Source organism: Hesperophylax consimilis, chromosome 18 (genome assembly GCF_061612785.1).
Source record: "Hesperophylax consimilis isolate HC1 chromosome 18, BYU_Hcon_1.0, whole genome shotgun sequence".
Taxonomy (NCBI): domain Eukaryota; kingdom Metazoa; phylum Arthropoda; class Insecta; order Trichoptera; family Limnephilidae; genus Hesperophylax; species Hesperophylax consimilis.
In genome coordinates this window covers 625,986-651,263 of record NC_142853.1, presented here as the reverse complement: position 1 = coordinate 651,263, position 25,278 = coordinate 625,986, and the positions used below count along the sequence as shown (strand labels likewise).

Here is a 25,278-nt window from a genome sequence, read left to right as displayed (position 1 = left end):
GTGGATGTCCCCTCACTAGAGAGTTACTACATAAATGATGATGGCCCTAGGAAAAAAAACATTAAAAATGACAATATTTAGTTAATAATAGATTCTATTATATTCCACCCAAATTTAATTGTTTTTTACACAGTACATATCAGTATGTATGATTTGTTATTCCACAAGTTGTTCTACATTGATGTCCATTATTAAATGACAAAGTTGTTTACAATTTCAATAATTATTTTAAACCTGAGAAACCATTTTGCATTTTCAATGCATTTTGAAAATAGGTATTTTGCATTTTGCATTTGAAATGCTTTTCTAAAAACCATTTTGCATTTTGCATTTTCAAATGGAAAAGTTTTGACCCATTTCCATTTTGCATTTCAAATGGTTTTGGATACCCATTTTGCACATCTCTACTAAATACGGGGAAATTGTCTCATATGCAGATGACACAGTGCTTCTTCTAAAAGCAAACACATGGTTAGAACTGAACAAAAAGGGTAACACAGACATCAATGAATTGAAAACATGGTTTGACAATAACCTACTAACGTTAAACTCTAAAAAAACGCACTACGTACCATTTTTCATAAAAAAAAAACCAAATACGCCGCATGAAATAAACATGATTCAGTCTGCACCAAACACTCAACAACACCACTGTAACTTACTATGTACTAATATTGAAATCAAAACTTCAACCAAATATCATTATTGACCAATGTCTAATATGGATACCGCATATCCATTCTCAAAAACAGATTACGAAAATTAACCTATATTTTTAACTGCTTGAGACATATTCTAAATAAAGAACTACTGAGAATGACGTACTTCGCATTCTGTCAATCCATAATCCAATATGGTATAATAAGATGGGGGGGGGGGGGGGGGGCGCCTAAAAAACTCACACACAACATCTTTCTTTACATTGCGCAAAAACTAATAATTAAAATAATATTAGTTAAAGAAATCATTTTTATATTCATCTGAACTCATATTCAAAGAATTTAAAGTCAGAAAATTAAATACTCTATTCCTGTATCACTCAACCTTACAAGTTTACAAAGAGGATATCCTAAATATAACCGTACCATTCAAAAACACAGCAAATCTCAGACAAAAATACATGTTACCAATTCCGATTTGTAAAAAAACTTTGGGTCAACAAAACTACAAATACTTCAATAAATTGCCAGAAAATATAAGATCACTTAATGATAGATTCAAAGAATTCAAAACACAATTAAAAAAATATACTGAAAACTTAACTAAAACAAAACAATAAAAAGAAATCTAAAAAACTAAACAAATAATACCTCATCCCATACACACAAGCAATTGCTTATTATGGGAGAACATTAAAAAATAAATAATAATAAAAAATAAATTGACTAACTAAAAAAAATGCTCTGTTTTAAACGAGTTGTGCTTTATTAAATATTTTCACAATTTTCGCTTAATTATTATAGTTTTATAATTTAGCGCGCTCCCTCTAACATTCGTATTTACATATCTCCCTTTCCAACCATTTTCTTCTTCTTTTGAGTTGCGGTATTCTTTTCTCCGTTTTGTGGTCATAAAGTTAGTAATCTTTCATGTCTGCTCTACAACTTACTCTCGGCTATACATTTAGCAAGGCTTTTCGCGAGGAGAGGGAACTCGCGCCCTTTATCTCTGGCACAAAACTTCACTTTCGTTGTCGGGCTTCCTCGGGTAGTTTTGCCGAGAGTGTACAGCAGGCATCAGAAGAGAGTGTAAAGCAGGCAGTAGAATCAAGCCAATATTGATTTATTAATGAGCAAGTTGAAATGCATATACCTACGTGACTTGGTCCGATTGAGATAATGCAAGTGGTGTGCAGGCTGTATGTTAGTATACAGAGGTGGTACTTGCAGAAAGTAAAATGTTTATCGCGTGTGGTAAAAGTTAATCGTATTGAAATGTACATAAGTCCACACAACTTGTATGTGGCATTGGTAGGCAGCTAATGCGTCACGTTATGACTTATTGTCCCTGTGTAATTATGCAGTAAGAACTAATTCATCCCATTGTACTCACGTAGAAACATTACTTTGGAGGTGAGTGCCACCAACCACCGCCACCGTCAACCATCAGCGGAAAGAATCTAATGTAATACTCACTCCGCTGCGAATCCGATATAAGACTCGATGTTTGCTGTATTGTTCTTCGACCATCGGAACGTATTGGAGCCACATCAAAATTGCCGCCTAGTAACAGCTGGAACTGACGACGACATTCAATACTAATACTGAATTCTTATAATTATTTACAGACCGCACACACTTAGTAAATTTGTTTGGTATTCAATTATTAGTAATCACTACGTTAATTTGTTTTCACACTTTCTGTTTGCGAGAAGCTGTGATATTTTACTGCGAACAAGTGAAAACCTTTATTTTTAATATGCCATTATTTCACACTCGAATTGAAATTGGCTAGAAAACTCTGCCTGGCAAGAGATCTGATCTATCATCGGATGGTTTTGAATTTAACACGTGCATAAACTCGATATTTTAATTTTAAAACTTTGATTGAAAAAAAACACATTTGTGGACTTGAGATGGCATAAAATGATCGATCTACTGGAATGTCAATATTCTTAATATGTAAATATTCAGCTTACGTATGTTTGTACTCGCAAAACTCTACCGATATCGCTGAAAATTTCAAAGTTTGTTCTTAATAGTGCCAGGAGTGTTTAGAGAGTGGTTTTAATGACAAAAGAAGTCGGGATCACCCGAGGAATACTTAACGCAATATCTCTGCATCGAATGCATGTCGATATAATGTAGTTTTTAACAGTAACTTTGTGGTATATAGTGGTGAATGGTAGAAGGAGTCGGAGACGCCCGAGAAAGACATTAGCAATAGCGAAGCATTGCGGGGTCCACTAGTTATAAATAAGTCATTAAATTATTTTTGTTCGATTAGGATTGGAATACTTATCTTGGATTGTTTTACCTAACCCGTCCTTAACCGTAATGTGTTGGTGCTAAAAAAGTTGCATATTACAGACCTCAATAAAATTATTGATTTTGCAATATTAAAGTGCTTTTCTTTTCTTTTGCGCATATATTTACATATATTCTTATGTATAAAAAAAATAATTTCCAATGTTTCTGGCTTTCACTCTTCAACGGTGTTCTGGGCCAATATATTGATTTAAGTAAAATCTAAAAATAATAAAACATTTATTTTTATTTAATTTCACTATTTTTGTTCAGTTTTATTTTTATTATTTCTATACAGGGTGTATCGGCACGTACCCGACAAACTTTAACCAGCTATTCCTTAGCATATTTGGAGTAAAAAATCTTATGTGCACTTTGCTGTCCGGTAACGTTTTTTTTTTAATAAAAAATTTATTATTCATATTTTCACCACATGTCACCACTGTTTTATCCTTTGATAAAGTTTGAAAACCCATCTGGCAAATATTTTATTCGAATTCCGTTGAATAATGCACGTGTGTACCTATATTGGCGCACGTTTACAGTCACAACGAAATAGCACGGCACCATTCGTGTCATTTTTAACTATTATTATTTAGTGTGTGCGAAAGAGCGAAGACGCTTTTTGACACACTTGCTTATAACAGCTGTTTAACACGAAACGCAATGCCAATGACAGTGATGTAGTGTGGAAATTTTAAATTTTTTTGTTATTAATTGAAAAAAAAATGCTACCGGACAGCAAAGTGCCCATAACATTTTTTACTCCAAATGTGCTAAGGAATAGCTGGTTAAAGTTTGTCGGGTTAGTGCCGATACACCCTGTATAGTAGTATAAAATAAAGTCGCTATCCGTGTCTGTCTATTTGGGCGCTTAGTTCTTCTAAACTACGCAACGGATTTTGATAGGATTTTCACTATCCTTTGGAGAATTTCTCCCGGAAGATTTCTATATATAATTTATGTAAATTATATTCATAGAAAGTCGATGTTTTGTAATCAAGTCGTAAAAAATATTTTAGGGGCCCACATTGCTAACGCTGTCTAAACCTTATAAGATACATCAAAATAATGTTGTAAGGAATTTTATATCTTGAACAGGCCTATACAAAAGTCTGCGATTGTATATCTCCTAAGGATAACCCCTAGCAACGCCGGGTACGCGTCAGCTAGTGACCTATGAAGTTACACAAAATATAGCTATTGCATTGTATAACGAATTAACGGCTGCCATTATACGGGCATGAACCTAGTATTATGTGGCCAACAGAACTCAAAAAGTATAATAAATAATATAGAAATATCAACGCCGTGTAGTGAAATGATAATTTGATATCCGTCATTATCTCTGATTTGATTCGGTTTTGGTCGGTTGGATTGAGTGGAGAAGGAATCGATACATTGATAGTTACCGAGGCCTCGTGGGCAGGCCGGCATTCCTGGGGAGTGTTCGCGTTCGTGGGACGCCAACCGACCAACTAACATCTGGAGGCCGTCAATTATTATTAATCTAATTAGGACTTTACAATTACAATGTGGCACCGGCACCGACACGGTTAGCCGAAGCCTTATGCGCCACGCTACTATTATACTGCCGAGGCAGATTAATGCTGATTTATTATATCCATCTAATAATTACATATCCACGGTGACAGAACACATTATTAGCCAATTACATAAGTAACAATAGGTACTTACATCGTGTCGTTTGTCATTACATCGAAGAAATCTTTTTTAATCTATTACGGAAGGAATGTTTTATATTCTGTGCGATTATCGATTAAGGTTCGTCAAACGTATATATTCACGATTATTACACAGTTTGGTGTCTCATTCTGCTAGCCGAGCATAACATTTTCTGTGCCTTTTTATGTGCATTGGTCACGTGATGATTATATATATCTGCTTCAAGAATAAAGAGGGTATACGAGGGAAAACATACTTGATTCTTTTTTTTTTACTGCATTCCTGCGTTGGCTCTAGGGCACTGTAATTAGAACTCTAGTACACCCAAAAGTCCCAAGCCGCCACTGCCGAGTCAGCAGTACTGCTGGTTGCCATAAACATACACAAATAACCACATATGTTTGTATCTATATTTTCCGTATACGAGGGAAAACATACTTGATTCTTTTTTTTTTACTGCATTCCTGCGTTGGCTCTAGGGCACTGTAATTAGAACTCTAGTACACCCAAAAGTCCCAAGCCGCCACTGCCGAGTCAGCAGTACTGCTGGTTGCCATAAACATACACAAATAACCACATATGTTTGTATCTATATTTTCCAGTTAGAAGTACCCACCTACATTAGTATCTATGACCTGTGAAAATACTGTTGACGTTATTTCCTCGCATTTATGAGTGTATTAATTAGTTTGTTGGTTGCATACCATTATTGTATCATCTCCCCGCAATACATCCACGGAGCGTGCCACGCACCGGAGCGTGCTAGTGTTGTGGCGTGCCGCGAATGCCCGCGGCACAACAAACCTCCGCAACCATCCTGCCAGCAGTACCTGCCTGGTACTCGTAGATCGCCTCATCAATTCGTATATTGCGTTTCTCTTTTAATTTCTGAATATTATGTAACTTTGTATTCAAATTTTATCCTTTGTTTGTCACCGGGCGAGCGTCGGAAGCGTGCATTGCGGCAAATTATATGGGTCATCGTCATTTCTTTGCGTTCGTATTGGATCGTCTACATTGTGCCAATTCCGAGGGTCCTGCTAGCTACTTCGCTACTTGATCTATAAACTATAATATGCGGGAAGTCGTTTCACCTTCGTTTTGTTTACGCGGCTTCAATCTGTTTAGTTTCAGAACATTTAGTTTTAGTTTACTTTACGCGAAGACTGCACCGAAGGCGTTGAAGTACCCATCGACCAAACAATCTATTGAAGTCCAATAAATGAGTAAAGTAATTAGGAAGTCCCCAGCATTGTAACATTAGCTAGAACAAAACCAGTTTCTTGTTTCAACCGCTAAATGGTGTTTAGCATTGCACATTTGCCATTATTACTCTGAGGTCAGCAGATCTAGATGTTACCAATCGTTTAATCGAACTTTCTCGATCAAATCGAGCTGTTTACTATGATCGCTCTTTTCGTGTAGCTGGCCCACTCATTTGGAATAAACTTCCCCCAGCCCTTACCAATATACAAAATTTGGCTGAATTTAAACGGGTTTTAAAAACGAAATTATTCAAAAAATCATATTTAATAATTTAAAATCATTTATATTCTCATGAATCTAAGCTTCTTTTTTAATATACTATAAAAAGCCAGGTTTTGAAGTTTTCCGGTAATTGTTTGGTTTCGGTTTCCTCCTTATTGTACTTTTATGTTTAATGTCCACCTATTATATAATATTTTAATGTTTTCCTGTTTTATATAATATTTTAATTTTAAAGTTCTTATTTTTCGTGCACTGTCACTGTCTTTTATTGTTGTCCTCTACTAAAATAGCACTGTTATTGTTAAATTTTATTCTCTGCTTTTGTGTAAACCGTTTATTCTTTATTTCATATTATGTAATTAATTTTTTTTAAAGGAACACAATAGGAAATTTTATTTTAAGTTTTTTATAGTTAAGCGCACTTGAAGTGAAACAACACAAAACTGCGCTATATAAATGTTATGTTATTATTATTATTATTAAACCAAAGAATTGAAGCCAATAATTATTGGCTTTTTTATTTTTGTCTGTAAAAATAATAATAATAATAATATTTGGATGATTTGTATAGCGCCGTTTTTGTGATTTAAGAATATGTTTTACTTGACCAATTCTTCAACTTTTTATGCGTATCATATGTTTTTTTAATATTTTTTATTAACTCCACACAGGAGGCCCTGAAGAAAATAATTTCCCTCAGGGCCTATGTCATCTTTGGGGATGCTGTGTGGAGGGTCTTTTTGTGGAGAGGAAGGAGTGAAAATGGGTCTTGGAGAGTCCCATGTTGTAGGAGGGAGGAAACACAGAGGCCGGCAGTTCGTTCATAGTTCGTTAATAGTAATCTGCAATATCACGAAGTTAGCTCAGTTTACCTTATTCGATAACATAATATTAGATTAGAAAATCTACGATCGAGTCGTACCAAATAAATTCAGCTTGATATGTTGTTTCATTAGTTCTCTTATCCCCTGCGACAATCAATCAAGAACATGATCGCCCTCGCAGTTTGTCAGTCTCGTATGTAATTGATTGTGTTTGCTTGTACAACACAAGCCAGCGATTGACTGACGCGTTAAGTGTAGCCTATATTATTATACGATGTCGATCCCATGTCCTAACCTGACCTGCCATGAAGTCGGCCTGGCCGCGCTATTATTCCTGTCCACTCTGCCCTGCGACCATATTCGCATCATTGATCCCTTTGGCTCCAATGCACAGCCGGTGTACAGCCGGTGTACAGCCGGTGTACAGCCGGTGTACAGCCGGTGTACAGCCGGTGTACAGCCGGTGTACAGTCGGTGTACAGCCGGGTGACACGCCCAAAAAATGCTCATCATTTGTGTACGTTTGACATTTACTCGTTGTGTGTTGCTCTGACTTGTGGAATGATTTTTTTTTTTAATTATATTTATTGAAGAAAAAAAATTACAATGTGTGATATACATAATATATATATTTCACTAGTAATAAGATAAAAGATATTATGATATAATATTTATTATTTTTAAATGTTCTCCCATAATAAGCAATTGCTTGTGTGTATGGGATGAGGTATTTTTTGTTTAGTTTCTTAGATTTATTTTTTTTTTAATTTTTTTTTTTTTTTTATGATTTAAGTTTTTTTATTTAGTTTAGGTTTTAGTATATTTTATTAATTGTGTTAATTGTGTTTTGAATTCTTTGAAACTATCATTTAGTGATCTGATATTTTCTGGCAATTTATTGAAGAAATTTGTTCCTAAGTATTTGTAGTTTTTCTGACCCAAGTTTTTTTACAAATCGGAATTGGTAACATGTATTTTTGCCTGAGATTTGCTGTGTTTTTGAATGGTACGGTTTTGTTTAGGATATCATCTTTGTAAACTTGTAAGGTTGCGTGATACAGTAAAAGAGTATTTAATTTTCTGACTTTAAATTCTTTGAAAATGAGTTCAGATGAATATAAAAATGATTTCTTTAATATTATTTTAATTATTAGTTTTTGCACAGTGTAAAGAGGTTGTGTGTGAGTTTTATAGGCGCCCCCCCATCCTATTATACCATATTGGATTATGGATTGACAGAATGCGAAGTACGTCATTCTCAGTAGTTCTTTATTTAGAATATGTCTCAAGCAGCTAAAAATAAAGGTTAATTTTCGTACTCTCTTTTTGAGAATGGTTATATGTGGTATCCATTTTAGGCATTGGTCAATAGTGATCCCTAGATATTTGGTTGAAGTTTTAATTTCAATATTAGTACATAGTAAGTTACAGTGGTGTTGTTGAGTGTTTGGTGCAGGGTGAATTCGAATGTTTATTTCATGCGGCGTATTTGGTTTGTTTATGAAAAATGGTACGTAGTGTGTTTTTTTAGAGTTTAACGTTAGTAGGTTATTGTCAAACCATGTTTTCAATTCATTGATGTCTGAATTAGCCTTTTTGTTCAGTTCTAACCATGTGTTTGTTTTTAGAAGAAGCACTGTGTCATCTGCATATGAGACAATTTCCCCGTATTTAGTAACTTCAAATATATCATTTACATATAATATGAACAATAGTGGTCCTAAAACTGTGCCTTGTGGTATCGAGAAATTATTACTTTCGGAATTACTTAATTCATTTAATAATTTTACTTGCTGTGGTCTATTTTCCAAAAAGCTTATAATCCAGGATAGTACCGTTCCATTTATTCCAATTGATTTTATTTTATTTATTAAGTTAGTGTGTGAAATACTATCAAATGCTTTTTTAAGGTCAATAAATATTCCAATGCATTTTTCATTTGAGTCTAGGGCGGTATATATATAATTTGTTATTTTTGCAATAGCATCTTGGGTGCTGGTGTTTTTTTTAAACCATACTGTTTAGAATTAATAATTTGATGTTGTTCTAGGAAGGACCAGATTTGATTTTTTACAATTTTTTCGAATATTTTTGATATATTTGATAAAATATATCAAAATTTGCCGGCTCACTAAAAAGATCCTGCACACGGTATCCCTAAAGATGAAATCGACACTGAGGGAAAACGGAGCATCCTATGTGGAGTTATGACTGACTTCATGATATCCACGGGGACGCCAGTAACGAAAGGTTGCTTGGAATGACTTATCAAAATGAATCCCTATTCACTCACCTTCAATCTTCTTTTACCTCGGCTGGGGTAAAAAGATTGAATATCACGGTGATGTCAAAATGCGTACCGAATTTATTGATTGATGTATTCCACGTTCGATCCCCCCTGGATGACACTTAATAGCGGTGGAATTCGGAGAAAGTGATTGGGGCGAGGAAGGGAGGGATGGCCGTGGGGCATTCGCACGTGCAATGGGCGGACCACGTGAGCGCCGGCGCCGAGAAATCAATACACCGACCTACTATTATACAGCAGCGCGCCCGGTCCTGCCGTCGAGAGCTCCTCTGTAACCGCCGTATTGCTTTCCGTCACTTTGCACTCACCACCACCTCTGAGGTTCCCGTTCATCAACAGATCCAAGCTCAACACGCTCTCGAACTACGTTCTGAAAGATCTCATGGTTTTACCGTTGTAGATTCTCTTTCAAATATACGCGTCTTTTACGAGAAAGAGGGGTCGACGTCGCGACTGAGCTATTAGACTTATATTGTCTATATAACTCTTATTAATTTTCTCAGAACAATTTCAACCATAATATTCGGTTTTACCTCTTATTATTTCTCATTTGAAAAGCCAGAACTTGAAAACGTGAAAGTTTGTAAATCCCTTTTTGTACCGCCGCTTTGGTTTTCAAGCAACAAGTCGAAATTCTTGACGTTCTGGTCTTGAAGGAAAACCGCCATTGCGAATATTCCCTTTTGACACCTTGTACTAATTTTTAACAAAAATGGCATTATATAATGTCATTATATTTAATCGATTAAGATTCACGAATATGCCGTCAATCGCTAACACGGCTTTGCCAAACGCGGCATTCAGTCATTATTTCGATCCACGTCTTGTATTATTTACGTCATTGCATAAACTACACCTCGCTCATTCCCGGCGATAATTGGCAGCGACTTCTTTTCACATTGATGACAGCCCTGGCAACGCTCGACCCCACTGGGGTGACTATGACGCGACCGCTTCTCGGAATACTGGGGACTGCGGTTACATCACTACGTTTGGCAGCGGTCACTAGTCACCAGACACAGGTACTGACTGCTGTGGGAATGGTTATTTGGAGGACTACGTAAACGCTGATAGATATGCTTTTGGCTTTCGCAAGATTTTCTGCAGTTGATTCATTTGCAGCAGCTGGTGCATGACCGCTCTTTTAAACTAGGAAAGTTCTATTCAATAAACAAAGATAAACCCTTGAGGTGATTATTTACAAAAACGGCGCTATACAACTTATCCAATTATTATATACTACTGAAAGAAGTCATAACGAAAACGACAATACATACCAATTCGGCGATGGAAATTTATTTCGAACTCGGACTGCAAGCATCGAACTCTGCATTATTATTAAACATTTTGCTTTCTTGTTATTTTACGCATTGTATTGCTTTCTAATGCAGTGTCCGCATATATTTTTGATTGTGTTGCAGATTTGTATTACAGTATGACTCTGCTTCGAAATGTAGGTAAGAAGAAGACGAATAGGAATGAAGTTTTTAAATTGTTCGTTTCTCATAATGTTTTTGATTCATTGTTACACTGTACACCCATGATTTTATTTGTTATGTGAATGAGTATGGATTCAAATTAAAAATGTTTAATGCTTTTTGAAATATGCATAACGAATGGTTTTTATATCGAATACTCGCTTATAAAGTCTTGTTATTTGCAAGATTGTATGATATTATTTGTAATAATATTCTAATATAAAATTCTGCACTTGATTTAACTGTGATACTCATGAATGTTTTTTATTTTTATTTTTGGTGGGACCGTATCCGGGCCCCTGCTCGTGGGCGGACGACCCCTGCGTCCGTTTGGTTCGTATAGCAATATTACTCCCCTGCTGTCACTGTTACTGTTAACTGCTCCTGGTAACTTAACTGCTCCCGTTAACCGTTCCTGTGCCAGTTCCGTCGCCGCCGGAGCCATGGCCACCCTGCCGCGGACATTAACGCCAAATTACATTGCTTTGTTCATTATTAACCGAGTCTCCGAGAACGCCGGCAAATTGAGTCAACGCCCTGATCCCCTGGGACATCCTTCTTCCACCCCATTGCCGGGCTTGCCCATTTTCCAATGTTAAAACAAATAACTCTTTGAAATCGATTAATTTCAATTTGAGATTGTTACTCAAATGAAAGGCACAATTTGCATCGCTGTTTGCTTTGCACAGTTTAAAATCCAAGCATGTTCCAACTCGTGACTGTATTCTCGCCGAGTGTCCCAGTGCCAGTAATGGTCCCCATTCATAAAACATATTACCCACGCAGTGACCAGTGACTGCGTGCACCACTACCGCAGTACCATCCTCACCTGCCTTTATCTTGGTCTGTCTTTGTGTTCTGTTCGAATGTCACATTTGTATTATCACTACTTACATTCAAACTTAATCCTCCATACATCATCATGCTAAATTACCTTACTCACAGAAAAACTCAACTACTCAACATTGATTTGTTGTTCTAACAGATTTGTTAACGTGATGTTTTGTCGTATTTGTTAATGTTAAATATATTGTGATTTGTTGGTTCGTAGTAATATGTTATATTATTATTTGGTCTTGTGAATGTTCGTGGCTTATCATTTTGCATTGTGGCGTTAACATTATATTTGTATAATAAAATATTGTATGCATGTCTCTAGTGGTTCAATTTACCAATTGGTTCGTTCTCACCTTATGGAAGTATTTGAAAGACTTAATATAAAATTGCATTAGAAGCAAGTGCTATTTATGATTTAAGCCTGTGACAGACCACGCCATAAGCGATCTATATTTTCGTGGCTTGGTCTATTTCATCATATCGCTCGCAATATATTCTCATTGGTAGTGTGTGGCGAGCGATACGCTCAAATCGGTTAAACCACGATGCGTGTAGTGTTATAGTAATATAATGATAGCTAAATTACAAAGGTTTAGAATAATGTTACGAGGACACTACAGAGATTCCAAGGTTCCCTCCTTTTATATGAATGCGTAGCATCTCTGTCACATTACATTTCTCTTCTCACCTACTTTTCTTCTCAACTACGAAGAAAAATAACCTTGTTATCATTTCACAAATATCGCACTTCAGAGAGAGCTCTCGTCTTTTAAATTAAACCAAGAAGGACGCACATTTTTTAATAATAAAATGTAAATTATGTCAACATCTGCGCATTATTTTCATTCGAGAGACTGGGAGCTAAACGAAAGTAAGTAAATATCAAATAATCACGTCCTTTGTACATGATTTAAATAAATATATATTTAGAGATTGTTCTAAGGCGAACGGTACGTTTTTGTATTGGGGTGCGCCGTTTCATATTTTTTTTATAATTAACTCATATTCATTTTTATTTAACCATATATTGATATTATTTTTAAACTTGTTTATTTTCTTTATATTAATGATTCCAGGCTTCTAATGAAGTTATCACACTACTTGTATTTATCATTTTTTTAATCGAAAGATAAATTTCTCTAAATTCACGATGTACGATTGAAGATTCGCACGGCCAATAATCTAGCGTATAAATAATGATTGGATTATTTATATAGCGCCGTTTTCGTGAGAAAATCACCTCAAGGGCGCTTAACCACTTAATTTATGCATTGATCACTTAGACTTAATTACTTTTGGTTTATTACTAAGTTTCATAGATAGAGAGAGACTTATAACTAAGACTAATGTCGAGTGATTTACAACTAAGACTTTTAACTAATGACTTAAGCTATACATATTTTTATGACCAAGTGGACATTTTTACACAACACCGCTACAAAACGACTTACAACTACGGATTAAACTAGAGATTTACGACTAACATACATATTTAATTTATATTTACAAATACCGATTGTTATGATTTCTGCGCGTGGTGTCAGTTATAAAATATTTAAAAAAAACTGTTTACGCGTAATAAACGGTTAATAACGGTGAAAAAAAAAGTCAAATAGAAAATCCCCTGGACTGAGCAATGAAATACTACTGATGAATAAAACAATAAAAAAAGGTCATCATTCTGGATACGACAAGTTGAAAAGGTGAGTCTTTAGTTTTGCTCTGAACTCAGATGAGCTATTGGGGGTGTTAGTCGTGTTTCATTTTCGAGATGACGTTTCGGACAGCTTTTCAGGGTTCATCATCAGGGTTAATGTTTTGTATGATCCAGCATTAGTAATGTAGGTTAATTTATCATATCGATGATACTGTATTATCGTTAATCATTGTTTATTATTGATAATCAGTTCCAATTTTGAAAAAGGCAATTAAATTCAGAATAAATCCGAATTCATCAAATCAACTAAATACTAAAATAACAATCACAGACCGCCACCACCGAAATTAGTATGTTTGATTATTCCCAGTGAGTTACAAAAACTCGTTTGGACTCATCTGGATACGACAAGTTGAAAAGGTGAGTCTTTAGTTTTGCTCTGAACTCAGATGAGCTATTGGGGGTGTTAGTCGTGTTTCATTTTCGAGATGACGTTTCGGACAGCTTTTCAGGGTTCATCATCAGGGTTAATGTTTTGTATGATCCAGCATTAGTAATGTAGGTTAATTTATCATATCGATGATACTGTATTATCGTTAATCATTGTTTATTATTGATAATCAGTTCCAATTTTGAAAAAGGCAATTAAATTCAGAATAAATCCGAATTCATCAAATCAACTAAATACTAAAATAACAATCACAGACCGCCACCACCGAAATTAGTATGTTTGATTATTCCCAGTGAGTTACAAAAACTCGTTTGGACTCATCTGGATACGACAAGTTGAAAAGGTGAGTCTTTAGTTTTGCTCTGAACTCAGATGAGCTATTGGGGGTGTTAGTCGTGTTTCATTTTCGAGATGACGTTTCGGACAGCTTTTCAGGGTTCATCATCAGGGTTAATGTTTTGTATGATCCAGCATTAGTAATGTAGGTTAATTTATCATATCGATGATACTGTATTATCGTTAATCATTGTTTATTATTGATAATCAGTTCCAATTTTGAAAAAGGCAATTATAATTCAGAATAAATCCGAATTCATCAAATCAACTAAATACTAAAATAACAATCACAGACCGCCACCACCGAAATTAGTATGTTTGATTATTCCCAGTGAGTTACAAAAACTCGTTTGGACTCATCTGGATACGACAAGTTGAAAAGGTGAGTCTTTAGTTTTGCTCTGAACTCAGATGAGCTATTGGGGGTGTTAGTCGTGTTTCATTTTCGAGATGACGTTTCGGACAGCTTTTCAGGGTTCATCATCAGGGTTAATGTTTTGTATGATCCAGCATTAGTAATGTAGGTTAATTTATCATATCGATGATACTGTATTATCGTTAATCATTGTTTATTATTGATAATCAGTTCCAATTTTGAAAAAGGCAATTATAATTCAGAATAAATCCGAATTCATCAAATCAACTAAATACTAAAATAACAATCACAGACCGCCACCACCGAAATTAGTATGTTTGATTATTCCCAGTGAGTTACAAAAACTCATTCAGTGAAGGACAACATTATAAATTAAAGGCGAAATAAATTATTAAAAAGTTGCAACGGAAGATTCAGAAACAGCTTACAGTGAAAAAATTGATATATTTATATGAACCTATATTTCTTAATTGTAAATTGCCAGTAGCAACTAATAAATAATCATTGAAGAAAATATTAGCGACTCTCAAATGAAAATTTTGAAACAGAAGAAGATTCGGTCGCGTTTCTAGGAATTGAACCCAGGACCCTCAGTCCAGGCTTTGCGACCGAATCTTTTTCTATTATTGTAGAAAGCAATCACTTTGTGGTTTGACATATTTAATAAAATAAAATACTTTAATAATATAATAATACTTAATACAGTAATACTGTATTAAGTATTAATTTGTACCCTGATGATGCTTAAGTAAAGCGAAACCGGTCGGTTCTTAAATTAATAAATATCGTGGTTTTAAAACAAAAAAGTATTTTATTTTATTGAATCTTTTTCTGATTGTTTTGTTCAAAAATTTTCGCGTGTGAGTCGTTAATATTGTCTTCGATGATTAAATATTACAATTATGTTATTCTATTATTCAAAGATGCTTGAAAGTTTCAGCGTTTTGGTTATCATTTGAATCTAATGCACCTCTCAGAGTCGCAGTCTCGTCGCCCGCCGATTAATTAATTAAGCCACGGACGGAGTGCATAAAGAACGCAACAATCGCAGCGGAACACCTGCAGCCTGCACCCGTACCTTAACATTGCAACATTGACTCACTTGACACTGGTCCCGTCAGCTAATGAAGATGACGCCTGTTACAGATGACTCCATAATGAAAGTGAACTCGCGATTGTGGTAGGCCATGGATCTGCAATTCAACACCAATACCAACACGTACGCCACAGAGTATTATATAGTTCACTCGTTAAAGAATACATAATAATATTATAATCAAACTATCCGACAATGAGTTATTATGAATGATTCAATACCCCCAATGTTATGCGAGTAGCCAGGCTGCCGGGCTGGTATGTAATGAACGTGCTCGTGATAATTATTATTCATTTTGCATAATAAATAATAATGCACGGTTTGTTGTTTGGGATTAAATCATTGTTTGTGAGAATAATGTACCGTGACACATCTGCTCGGCTACTATTATATTCACATTGATGTTTAGTTTCTCGTTGAAAATAAGTTAATCAAAACGAATTGTAATTTAACACATTCTTTTAATGTATTAGTAGTAACTATAATTGATTCGTACTGATAGGGAAATTACCCGTTTAGAAACAATCTTCTGTTTTTTTTTTAAATTTATAAATTTTAAAAGATTACAATTTTGATAATTTTCTCAACTACCAAACTAGGCTCATGCCCGCACTATGGTAGTCGCACATGATTTATGTAAAAATAACAAAATAATATTTTGTAGAACAAATAATAAAACATAAGGGAAAAGGACATGTTATTGGATAACAAAAAAAATTAAAAAGTACATATTATAGAAACCATATTAGAAATAAAAATAGAATTTTCAAGAACTCAATACAAATTTAAGATTTACGGTCTTACTCATAATCGATAATACGGGGGATAAGAACAGGTTAGTAGAACACTTTACTTCATGCGTATACATATACCGGTTAAATCGGCCCGACTCCCAGGAATAGGAACGTATTACGATCGTGTTAAGACGGAGACGACAGACTTTGTTAACAATCTTGTTGATTTGACAAATATTGATCGGTCGAGTCATGTAAAAAAGCAGTATCACCCATTTTCAGCACTATCAGAGGAATGTTTTAAATCGAAACATCTCATCGCATATTAATTACCAAAGTAAACACGGAACTCTTAATCGAACTGGCCGAATTTCGTTGCAATTCAAAAGAGATCGGGTCAATGACATTACAAATTTCATCTGAAGAAACGTGAAGTTAGCAACAAAACGCGTAATGCGAATATTACCGTGTTTTTGAGGTTTTTGAACAAGTGGTGCTAGTCTAAAAAATCTTGCATGAATATTATTACGAGTAAACATTTTAACCCTTAAATGCATGATTTATTAATTTTTCTGTAAAAAAAAATATTTTGTAGATATTTACATGCATATGCAAGGAAATATAAAGAATTTTATTTTTTTGTAATTTTTTAATGATATTTGATTAAAAAAAATTGTTGCAGGTATACAACACCATGTATTTAATAAAAATTAATATGAACAATTTACGTATGAAAAAAAAAATAAAAAACCTAAAAAAAATTCTCAAAACTAATAAGTGTACCGGAAAAATACGAGTTATTACATATAAGTATTGTATTATTGTATCTACTTACCTAAGAAAATCAAAATAATAACAGCAAAACAAAACTGTAATTCTAACCTCCAACCAATTTTCGAGAATCTTCACTTTGTTAAAGAAAAAGTGACCTTTAACAAAAAATTTTTAAAAAAAGGTGATGCCACTGGATAAAATATATTACCGTGAACTTGATAATTCTAAAACGGCATGCATTAAGTATACACCAAAGAGTTAAAGGTGGTTTGAACGGTATGTTGCAGTTTTGCAACAGTATGCATTTAAGGGTTAACCCGAGCAGCAAGCAGTTCCTCTTTAAGTTATGCTTGCATCGGCGTATTAGGGAATCTTTATAAGTAAAACTGTAAGGATGGGTTGTTTCGCAGAATTCGAACAATTCATCAAATTTCGACGTCCATTTTCGGGTTCTGTGAAATTCCTATTCAAGATCTGTTATTATATCATTATAGACTAGTTGCTTGACAGAACGTAAATAATAACAGAATTAGATAAGATCTTTCACAGAACCCAAAAATGAACGTTGAAATTTAATGAATTTTTCGAATTCTCCGAAACAACCCGTCCTTAGTCTATAATTAAATTACCACCAGACTTCATTCGAATATTATTAACCTAGTCTTTTAGACACAAAATCTGTTTTCAGGCGGAACAGATTTCTGCTTCTGTTCAAGTTTGTTGAAACAGCAAGCGAGTTAGCAACTCTCGTTGTTGATGAAAAATTACTGTTCTCCATAATCAATGTATTAATAATTTGACTGGAAGATTACGTTAACGACCTTTACGGACATGTTGGTACCTCACGCCACTTTCTAGCAGAGATCGTTATGTTAACACGCCCTCACTCTCGGAACATTAATCTGCCACAATAATTATTAAATACAACCCCTTCTTTCTGTCCTCCTTATTATCATATTCTGTTATTATGTACTACGCGTCTACCACTCTAGTAATGGGTTTACTGAATTCTCAACTAAGAGCATTCTCTGGCTGACTACGGACTGCAGACTGCAGTTATAGTGCTCCGGTTAATTAAATGCACTATTAATTAGACCAGGCCGATGGATGACATGGTGAATGCACTCGGGCGGAATTGTCATTTGTCGTGTACACTCTACTGTACCCAGTAGCAGGCTTGCACGAGTGAGTGGCGGTCGACACTCATTCATTACAGCAAACACCATAACCAGCCAGCCAACCAGGAAGTATGACGGTAGACCCACAATTTTTCGGATATCATTGGGTTACGATCCGTAGCGGTTGGGAAATTTTCGCGTGCTTTGTGTTTTTGCTTTGAGTAAAAAGGTAGTTATTTTTTTACCAAGATGAGACAATAATTATTGAGGAATGAATTGGGATCGTCTACCCCACATATTTACCTTGATCAAATTATGGTTGTGCCGAAACCGTTTATCGCGTTAGTTTAAAATAAAGACATAAAAAGCACTAAGATATTTTGAACCTACATAAATTATAATTAGGGTTGGGAAAGATTATTTTTTTGATAATTATCATTAACTCCCAAAAAATGGTCAAAGTTGCTTCTAAAATTGCGAAAAATTGAATTATTTAATGGCCTATATTTTCTAATTTAAAACACAAATAAATAAAGCAGCACTTATCCGTACTAGATACTTGATATATCTTTTGATTAAAATAATAATTATTCAATTTGGTCAAGTATTTTCAATGTCAATGTAAATAGTCAGTCAATGAAAAATATTAAAATCTTGAATAACGCGTTTCTATTTACTATGTATTACGTGCTCCGGTTGTATTGTTTACTTGCAAATAATCTGTTCTTTCCACATCGTGAAGACAAATGGCATGTTTTACCTCATTTGTACTGAAAAATATAACACCAACTCGGGCAGCATTGTGAGGCGGGTGGTTGTTAATCGAGTGAATCAACTTCTCCAATCAGGTATTGTCAAGAGTCTGTATAACAAGAGTACGACGCATGAGCGTGTATATCCTGCGGAGAAATGGCGTGATGGTTTTTTAGTTATTCTGCTGTAGCCACACAGTTTCCCCATAAAACTAAAATTACCATTTCTCTTGCACCGCGGACAATAACACGCCATGTGTTATTTTCGAACAGTCTGTGTTGAGCGTTCTTTGGTTGTGCGGCGAGTTGTACTAGTACTTGCCTTTTATATTGTTTGATTTATGGTTTTATTTTCGTTCAAAAGTCAATAAAACATAACAGGGTTAACGCCCGCTCGCTCTCGTAAATCTTATACATTGCTACGATTGAATCTAGGGCGCTATTATTTGGTAGGTAACGTTTACCGTTTGACTCGAACCTTGTGAATAATGGAGTACCTACCTGATTTCGCTAGGCTGTAGGAGGGATAACGTTTACAAAATCAATAGCTGGGGTAAGGATAAAGCTTTACTGAAATATTACGAACATAATATATTGTTTCTTACTAAGCTAACGAAAGCCTACATCAAAATGATATAATTAAGGCCTGATTTGATTTGAAACTCTCGTCTCCTTGAATCCGCTGTCGGGACACGATGGAGGTCGACTTCACTTTATCGATAGCGTAAAGGATACATTAAATAAACAACAGGCACAAATTTTATAATTAGCAAGAATTTGAGTTCATGTAATATTTATTGTTATCAAGTTTAATTTGTATAATTCCATTTTGATTTTTTTTCTTTTATGTATTCAATTTATGAAAACATTTTATTTATAAACTAGTACTGCTGCGTAACTATTATTACGCGTGACAGCTATTTCGCCTTCTTTACAGTTTGACAATGCCTTCAGCTGTCACGCGAAATAATAATAATAATTACACCGCAGAACTTGATTATAAATAAACTGTTTTATTTATAAATTGAATTGATAATCTAGTCTCCTTCAACGGAAGCAATCTTCCGAACAGGCCTTCCATTGATATGCTTGGTGTAACTATAAGTGACCAGCTCAGGTACGGGGGCTCCATCGAAGCCAGAGTAAAGTTGGCCTCTCAGAAGCTGGGCGTACTGTACAGGGCCCGCAGATACTTTAATAGTACACAACTGCTCACCCTGTACAAATCGCAAGTGCGCCCTACTGTCGAATTTGGCAGCCATCTCTGGTCCGGAGCTCCTAAATACCTGAAAAAAACCCTTGACTCTGTGCAGAAACGGGCGGTCCGTTTGATAGATTCCCCAATCTTAACAAACGGACTGCAATCTTTAGAGCACAGGCGTCAGGTAGGTATGCTGTCCTTGTTCTATCGGTATTACAATGGAAGATGCTCTGAGGAACTAGCGTCATTGATCCCTTCGGCACCGGTGCGTAGTCGGGATACACGCCAAACGCGCGCCCAACATTTGTACACAGTTGACACTTGTCACATGAGAACGGGTCGCTTCTACGATTCGTTCTTAAGTTCAACAGCTCGGCTGTGGAACGAACTGCCGGCCTCTGTGTTTCCTCCCTTCTACAACATGGGACTCTTCAAGACCCATGTTCACTCCTTCCTCTCCACAAAAAGACCCTCCACACAGCATCCCCAAAGATGACATAGGCCCTGAGGGAAATTATTTTCTTCAGGGCCTCCTGTGTGGAGTAAATATAAAAAAAAAGAATTATTATTCTATACAAATTACCCTGTACGAGTTTCTAAATATTTTTGTCTCTCAACTCTAGATTTTAAGGTTTTAGCGATATCTTCTTACCGATTAATTTGAAAGATATAGAGTAATACTGGGTATATTATTTTTTACTTATGGATATTTAAAATGACTTTGCGTACTGAAAAAGTTGTGTTAACTTGGTAATTACAGACAGAACAATCTGTGGAAATTTCATGACGCCAGAGCTCATTGTTCCAGAGTGAGATCCAGACAGTTCTGCCGTTTCGGCAAACAGATTATCAACATCTTATTAGCTTTGAATTTGGACCCTTCAATACTTTCGGCTGGATATTAAAATTAGATTGAGAACAACAGCTACGAAATTTAGATTACTTTATTTGATCATTGTGGAGACCTGAGGAAACAAAATCCCTCAGGGCCTATGTCATCTTTGGGGATGCTGTGTAAAGGGTATTTTTAGGGAAAGGTAGGAGAAGAAGTTATATTTGAAGAAGAATATTTGGCTAATTTATATGGCCCCGCTAAAAAATCGCTTCTAGGGCGCTCAACGTGTCCAGGAGTGACGGTGACATGAATCCATCCCTCACACTGCGGTGCAAGGCGATGGGTCGAGAGAGTCCGTTTGGGGTGGTCAAAGGTCTCCCTCAACCAGTCTCCCAATCCGGCTCGCCCAGCAGTAGTTGGACAAACGCATCCGCCACCTAGACCCAGACAAACCTCACCCCGTGAACCAGGCACCCCTGCTAAGTCACCAAACGTTGCCAACAACTTGGGGTGACCTATGGCAGGGGGGTTTCGTTGAGAGTTGTTGGTTTTATGTCCAATGATTAAATATTACAAAGGTTTTTATAAGCTTCTATAGGTTATCCCTAATAACATAATTAGTACATCAGTTTAATTGAATTTTACGGTGTAACTTTCTGGAATAAGCAATAGCTATTTCCAATTACTTTCGTAACCTAGTGTGTCGGTAAAACGTCGTTATCCAAATGTTCCTCGTAAAACATTTTTCTCCAAACGCCATCGTAAAATATATAATTACACCCTCTCGGCGGTTTGTTTGTCTATTGGTTTTGTTAGTTGATGTAAAGACTTTGACTGTAGTTACTTGGAGTTGCCGAGGTGTTGCCGATCAAACGACATCCATCATTTGCAAATTGGCACAATTAAATACGAACGACGCGACAGCGGAAGTGTTTGACATAAATGTTATTTAAACAGCGGAAAACATCGAATGGCGGCCAACAAGTCTCTAAGAACGTAGTTTTATTGACAGCGAACGGCATTTTTTTTGTTTTTGTTATTTGTTTTTGGGGTGTTATGCCGTGTTGCGCTAACTCCTTCTTTAGCCAACGTTTCGGACAGCATTGCAGTGTCCATCATCAGGGCAGATGTGTTATTTTTTTTTTAAAAAATAACACATCTGCCCTGATGATGGACACTGCAATGCTGTCCGAAACGTTGGCTAAAGAAGGAGTTAGCGCAACACGGCATAACACCCCAAGAACAAATAACAAAAATACTTTTGGCCGTGAAAATCTTAAATCATATTTTAGCGAACGGCATCTTCACATATATTAGCAGATGTAGTGTGTAATTGAAAATTAATTTCCACAGTACTGTACAAGTGATCGGTGATCTCTCTGGCCCTGGTTGCACAGCCGTTGGTTCGTGAATCTTAACCCGACCTGGGTTCATAATTAAAAAAATAATAATTATACTGATTATGCATTTAGGGTCATGGCCATAGTTTGAATCAAATAGGTACCTATATTTGCAACTCATTCCATACCATAATGTAAGTGGAAGATATATATGCTTAAAATGGATTTAACTTACTTTAATGAACTGAACACAGCCAGATCTTGATTCTTCTCAAACTTTCTTTTACTCTTCTCCATTCCTCACCCCTTCCCTCTTTCGTTTCCCCGCAGTGGTAGGTAGAGAGGACGGACCGCCAAACAACTCGGTCTTGGCACACACTTCTTGCCTCATTCACATTCATACATCGTCTCATACATACTCTTCTATTATTCTGACTCTTGAAATGGCCCGAATCGAGTATCTGATTCACTTGATCGTGCCATGTCTTCCTTGGGCGTCCCCGACTTCTGCTACCATTCGAATTTGCATCATACATCCTCCTTACACTCCTTTCTTCGCTCATTCGCTCTGCATGCCCAAACCATCTAAGCGTTCCTTTCTTAATCTTACTCATTACACTTACATCAGCCTTGCACTCTGCGGATCTCCACATTCCTCATACTATCAAAAGAAAGACAAAGAATAACTCAATCCATAGGATGAAAAGTAAAGGTCAGTGGGTATCGATATGTGTGTTTTAACATTGATTTAAAATTTAACATTTTCATATTGATATGTGGGTTTTAACATTGATTTAAAATTTAACATTTTCATATTGATATGTGTGTTTTAACATTGATTTAAAATTTAACATTTTCATATTTATATGTGGGTTTTAACATTGATTTAAAATTTAACATTTCCATATTGATATGTGTGATTTAACATTGATTTAACATTTTCATACTGATATGTGGGTTTTAACATCCTACTTCATTAGTATTTTGGCCAACAATACGAGATATTTGTACGAAATACACGCGATAGTGTGATGTTGTTCTGAATGAATTTCACAGACTTTAGTGTGGATTTTTGCCAGAAATCCCGAAACTATTATCGGCGTACATTTATTTCTATCTTTCGTGGACTGGCTAAAACAATAAGTCGTTTATTTGAAGAGCGTAAATAAAACATTCGTGGAGAATCGATGCCATTTTTACAAAAAGCTCGGAGTTCACGCGAAAATATCTTCATATAATATTTGTGTATAACATACGTAATACACAGTACCTTACTACTACTTTCCCTGATATATTCTGCATGGAACTAGCAGACGAAGGATGATAGTATATTTAATGCCGTAGAAATGAGATCTCTTAGGCGTGAGAGAAATGTGCATGACTTGCAAATAATGCAAGACTGATGTACGCGTTATGGTTTGGGCACGTAGAGCGTGTTAACTATCAAATAAGTGACAGGGGAATATGTGACGCACACGTGACTAGTGTAAGTCGGGGACAAGTATGGTTATGGTTTCGAATATAATTTTCCCTTCCCTGGAGCAGCTACGATGTACCGTATTATAGCTAGTATTTTATTATTGCATATTAACTACATATTCTTTTAATATAACGGTTTTGTTAGGAAGATCCGGTTCGCTAAAAAAATAAATTGGCGGCAAAAGGCTCAAATATGCACTAAAAGTCTCAAAGAAACATTAAAAGGCTCAAATACATTTGCATATTCACATGCAAATGCATACACTCCGATGTCTAGTAGTCGTGTTTTACCACAGAACTAATAATTTTCGAAATATTTACTACTGTTATGTTACTTCTTTTCTATATGGTGGTTGGAAAAAGTTTACTGTGTAGGTTTGTTTAATGTGGTATATTGTGGTACTATTACGTTACTATCAGACAAATCAGAAGTATGATAAACATGCATTCTATTTTATAACTGGTTGACATGCTAAATAAATAGACAATTCCAATCAAGTAATATATTTGAAAATATAAACATCTACGTGCCGTTTGTCTTGTATTTTGTCAGGACGTATATTTGTAATGAAAATAAAGAAATATCTACGACTTGGTTAGCAAATATATGCCTTAAACATTACTTGAAGAGTTAATAACTTCCTTGGAGAGAAAGGGAATTCTAAATTAGCGTTGGTCTGACAGTGTGTTGGTTGAAACAGAAGCCGGACGGTGGCAGGAAAGAATTATTACCCTCCCCCCCTCCCTCTAGCCTCTAGTCCAGGGCTAGGATAATAGAGTACAATAGAGTGCCTTTTTGTTTTTGGTAGACCAGCTTTGATTGTTCTGTCCGCTAGAATGCAATTAAATATGGAATTGGTAATTTTCAATAATATCACTAGTTCAAATATTAACTAGAAGTAAACAGCGTGTGTCGGTCTGTGTTCTAGTTCAATGAACTCGGATTTACTTTGAATTTAATCGTAATTTAAAAAATTGGAACTGATCGATTCAGACAAGCGATAAAATATTTAATATTTAGTTATAATTGTCATCTTCAAAATTGGAACTTATATGTCAAGAATTCAGATTATCCCGTAACTTTTCACGGGTTTATATTTTATTTTTGTTTGCATTACGCAATCATTGATAAACCCTGACTGCCACATATAAATACTTTGCGGGTTTGTCCAGCCCTGCTCTGTGCTTCATTGTAAACCAATTAGTTGTTTATGATAAGCCATATTATTGTCAACGAGCTTATTATGCAATCGTGTTACCAATATGTCTAACTTTATTATTATGTTATTAAACACACACTAAAGTTTTCAATCAACGGTCAATATTTCTCATTTTACAAAGTCATCGCAGCTAGCATATTATTAAAATGAAAAGAAGCCATGAACACGAGCCACCGATAAAATGCTTTATTTGCGGGAAAGCGCCGCCAACTCGGGATAAATACAAACTTTTAAACTCTTTCCAGTCCCGTGCCACCTCGCATATATAAACCTCGCATATAAAATAATTTAGTTTATAGATTGAGCTTTGTGGTGGTCTGTC

General features: G+C 35.5%; 1 protein-coding gene across 4 annotated transcripts in view; it reads left to right on the top strand.

The window, feature by feature from the left end:
- LOC149415214 (glycogen synthase kinase-3 beta-like) overlaps positions 1-25,278 on the top strand; it is a 102,535-nt gene that overhangs the window by 21,152 nt on the left and 56,105 nt on the right. Inside the window, exon 2 of one of the 4 annotated variants that reach the window (XM_089642354.1) lies at positions 11,032-11,083. The exons of 2 other annotated variants lie outside the window; for them this stretch is intronic. In XM_089642354.1, coding sequence (XP_089498480.1) covers positions 11,032-11,083 — 52 coding nt within the window. The remainder of the gene's footprint in view (positions 1-11,031; positions 11,084-25,278) is intronic. One more of the 4 variants, XM_089642352.1, reaches the window with a different exon arrangement.